At 36.5% G+C, this 3,475-nt stretch overlaps 1 protein-coding gene across 1 annotated transcript; it reads left to right on the forward strand.

Annotated features, from left to right (window-relative positions):
* The first annotated feature begins 307 nt into the window (after window positions 1-307).
* LOC112690685 lies at window positions 308-844 on the forward strand. Its single transcript, XM_025564748.1, has one exon. It carries the CDS (start codon window positions 308-310, stop codon window positions 842-844), a length of 537 nt encoding a protein of 178 aa, XP_025420533.1.
* Window positions 845-3,475: the final 2,631 nt, after the last annotated feature.

A 3,475-nucleotide genomic window follows, 5' to 3' on the forward strand; every position in this document is an offset into this window, starting at 1 on the left:
ACCAGTGGATGTTACTGTACCGATAAAAAATTTACCATAACTCAAGACTTCAGTGCAATGCATGGTGCCATATGTATGAAGAGAAGAAACTGTGGATAGAGCGCTTTTTTCAATATCTCAGATGTAGCGCGTATTGGGGTATTGTATTCGTTTTGCTGATCGAGGTCGAAAGCGTTCGCCGCCGACCTATATATCGCACTCAGAGCACAATCAAGTTTTGCAGAGGATCATCAAATATACGTAAAAAAGATATTTCTCCGATATACACTCACAAATTTAAAAAGGCAGGGATATTGTACCAACTACCATGGTTCAACTGGCTCCATTTATAAACCAAATTGGGGTGATTTGTGTTGGAGGGCGCCTAAGACATTCAAAATTGAATAATACAATGAAACATCCAATATTACTACCACAACGGTGCCATTTCACGGAGTTACTTATCCGGCATTATCATCAGTTATTGCTCTATGGTGGAGTAAACGCAACACTCTCCATGATTAGCCAACGATATTGGATAGTACCTGGTCGAGCAGCTGTGCGTCGGGTAGTGTACTCATGTGTGCCATGTACAAAATATCGGGCAACTAAGCCTCAACCTCTCATGGCAAACTTGCCTATTCCCAGAGTTACAGCACAACGACTATTTTATATTGCAGGTATGGACTACGGTGGTCCTCCATTTGTTGTAAAAGAGAGCCGTCGACGTGGAGCCCGTACGCACAAAGCATATCTAGCTCTGTTAATTTGCATGGCAGAGGAGGCTTTACATCTGGAAATTGTAACTGATCTTTCAACTGACTCATTCCTCACGGAATTGGACCGCTTTAAATTACGTCGTTGAATCCCAACCAACATTTATACCGATTATGACACGAACTATGAAGGGCTCGCGAAGCAAATTAAGACATTGTTTGATGCAGACAATGTCCATCAAGCTGTTTCATTGCGAGTGGCATTTTAATCCGCCGGGTACACCACACTTTGGCGGTCTCTGGGAAGTGGCTATTAAGAGTACTAAGACACATTTGAAGAAGGTCATGGATACACAAACATATACAGTTGAGGAACTGACAACATTGGTAGTGAGAATTGAGGGCATCCTAAATTCAAGAACCATAGAACCAATATCGTGTGACCCAAATTATTTGGAGGCCCTAACTCCAAGAAATTTCTTAATAGGCCAACCAATCTTGGCTATGCCCAATTAAGACTTCACGGACATAACCAAAAATCGCCTAAAACGTTGGAAACTCATTCGTCAAGCACTCCAATCATTTTGGCGTCGTTGGAGCCATGAATATTTGCACACTCTCCATAGACGTAAAAAGTGGTTCAAGGAAATGGATAATTTGGTTGTAGGAGATTTAGTCGTGATCCACTCAGCTATTCGACCACCAATGGCATGGCGACTCGGACGCATCATTGAAGTGTATCTCGGAACAGATCAATTAGTTCGTGTCACGACGGTGAAAACTGCTGATGGAGTAATAATAACACCATAGTTAAATTGATAAAACTACCAGTAACATAAATTAGGCTTTCCTTCAGTATTTAAATTGTATTCCTCTCTACTAACTATTAATTGTAAATAATTGTTACAATAATTGTTCATAATTTTGGAAGTTTTATAATTTTTAATTTGTTTTTTGACAATATGTATAATATTTTAGAAAAGAGATTTATTATAATATTTTAATTTTGTAAATATGTCTGGTTTTAAAGAGCTTGCTTTTCAAAGGCGGGAAGATGTTGGGTACAGATCGATAATTGATGAGAATATTCAAGAACTGACCTATCGTTCTACCTGCCTTCTAACCCGGTGGCGACCGGCTATAAATTCACACCATTATCACCAGGTAGACACAATTTATTTTAATCCATTGTGCAATTATATTATTACTGTCATGTTCGATTTTTTTTATGTATAAGTTGGTTATTGCAGCGTAAGTCATATTTGTTAGTAATTTTTATGTACGATAATTATTGCCGTGGTTTTATTATAATAAAGGTTTTATAATTTAATACAGTCCACTTTTTGTTCTTGATATTTTATATCCGGCACCAATTGAAGCGTAGTCATCCCGATCGATTTTGGATTCGAGACCTCGCTCAAATAGTTAACATTTTTAAAATTGTTCTTGATTTGCTTTTCGTAAAATGCATAATGTTTAACTGGTTAACACCGGTTAGTGTTGAGTGAAATTGATTGATTTTAGACTATGGTATATTTGAATTGTATTAATAACCTGTCTTGAAAGTTACAAACTTACAGGCATGGAGTAAAAAAGTTTTGATTAGCTTTTATAATATTTCAAAACGATTTAGTAACACGAATGTTAAGACGTGTTGTTTTTCTAACGAAATGTTTTGCCGGTGCTTAAGAACTTATACATTAACAACGAACAATTCACACAACCGTCATTACACATCCGGAAAACGAAGGATGAAACACGTTTCTGTACGCCTCCAGCAAAAATGTCGGAACATAAATACATTGTTTTTCTGTGCCCGGTTGGTTTTTTTTTTTCGGGCATATATATGAACCGCAAACGCTTACGCGTTGACCACAATTCATACAATTTTAATGGGTTTCTAAGGAACTGGCTGTGAAATATTACTTGTGTAATTTAAGGTTTTCTCTTCGCATTACAAGATACACAGTTCAATAGTGTATTTGTCTGGTAGACCTTCGGTTTCACGATTAGCATTATTTAACGCGATACGCAGAAAAATCACACTCCGCACTTAACACTTATCCTAATAGTTTAATAGGACGTGGTATAGTATTATGTGTCCGACTTGGAGATTTCCTTAAACACTGGACGGCTGAGGGTGTAACGGTCGGTTCGTTATCGATATCACCAACAACGGCCGAAATGTATTCAAACATCTATCGCAGTGATTTGCGCAGGGAAGGGATGATGGGGCATATATCTCCTACCATGTGCTTTTTTTTTTTTTGTAACCACAGTGACTTCTGAATGCTCTTTTTCTACCTTATATGTTTAAAAACGTATTGAAGAAATACGATGGGGCAGTCACGGTTAAATGTATTGGCGTTAATGAACATACATCGAGACATACTATTAACTACAGAACAGATAATTGATGAATTTAGTGTAAAAGCCAAAACGATGAATTTTCACCTCGATTGATTTATTTTTATTTTTTGTATAATAACAGAGAATAAATATTAAAAAAATACATTTTAATTTATACCATCCCACCCATAACAAATTCCTGCGTACGCCACCGGTCGATCGTTATATGAACAAGTCAATCAAAAAAATAACAGCGATTCAAAAATATAACGAACTGTACGTATAAATTGACGAAATATTTAAATTTCCAAAAAAATGTTTTCGAACAATATAGGTGAAAAGATAATAAATGTTATTTATAACTTAGACATAATTACTACCGGCGTTCTGTATATGCAATATTCCTACATCCATGTGTACCGTACTAAATC

This window comes from Sipha flava, unplaced genomic scaffold, assembly GCF_003268045.1.
Source record: "Sipha flava isolate LNK unplaced genomic scaffold, YSA_version1 114_pilon_pilon, whole genome shotgun sequence".
Lineage (NCBI taxonomy): Eukaryota > Metazoa > Arthropoda > Insecta > Hemiptera > Aphididae > Sipha > Sipha flava.

Excerpts from the sequence above, each read along its gene's own strand:
- LOC112690685 (XM_025564748.1), top strand. The coding sequence starts at position 308 with ATGGTTCAACTGGCTCCATTTATAAACCAAATTGGGGTGATTTGTGTT.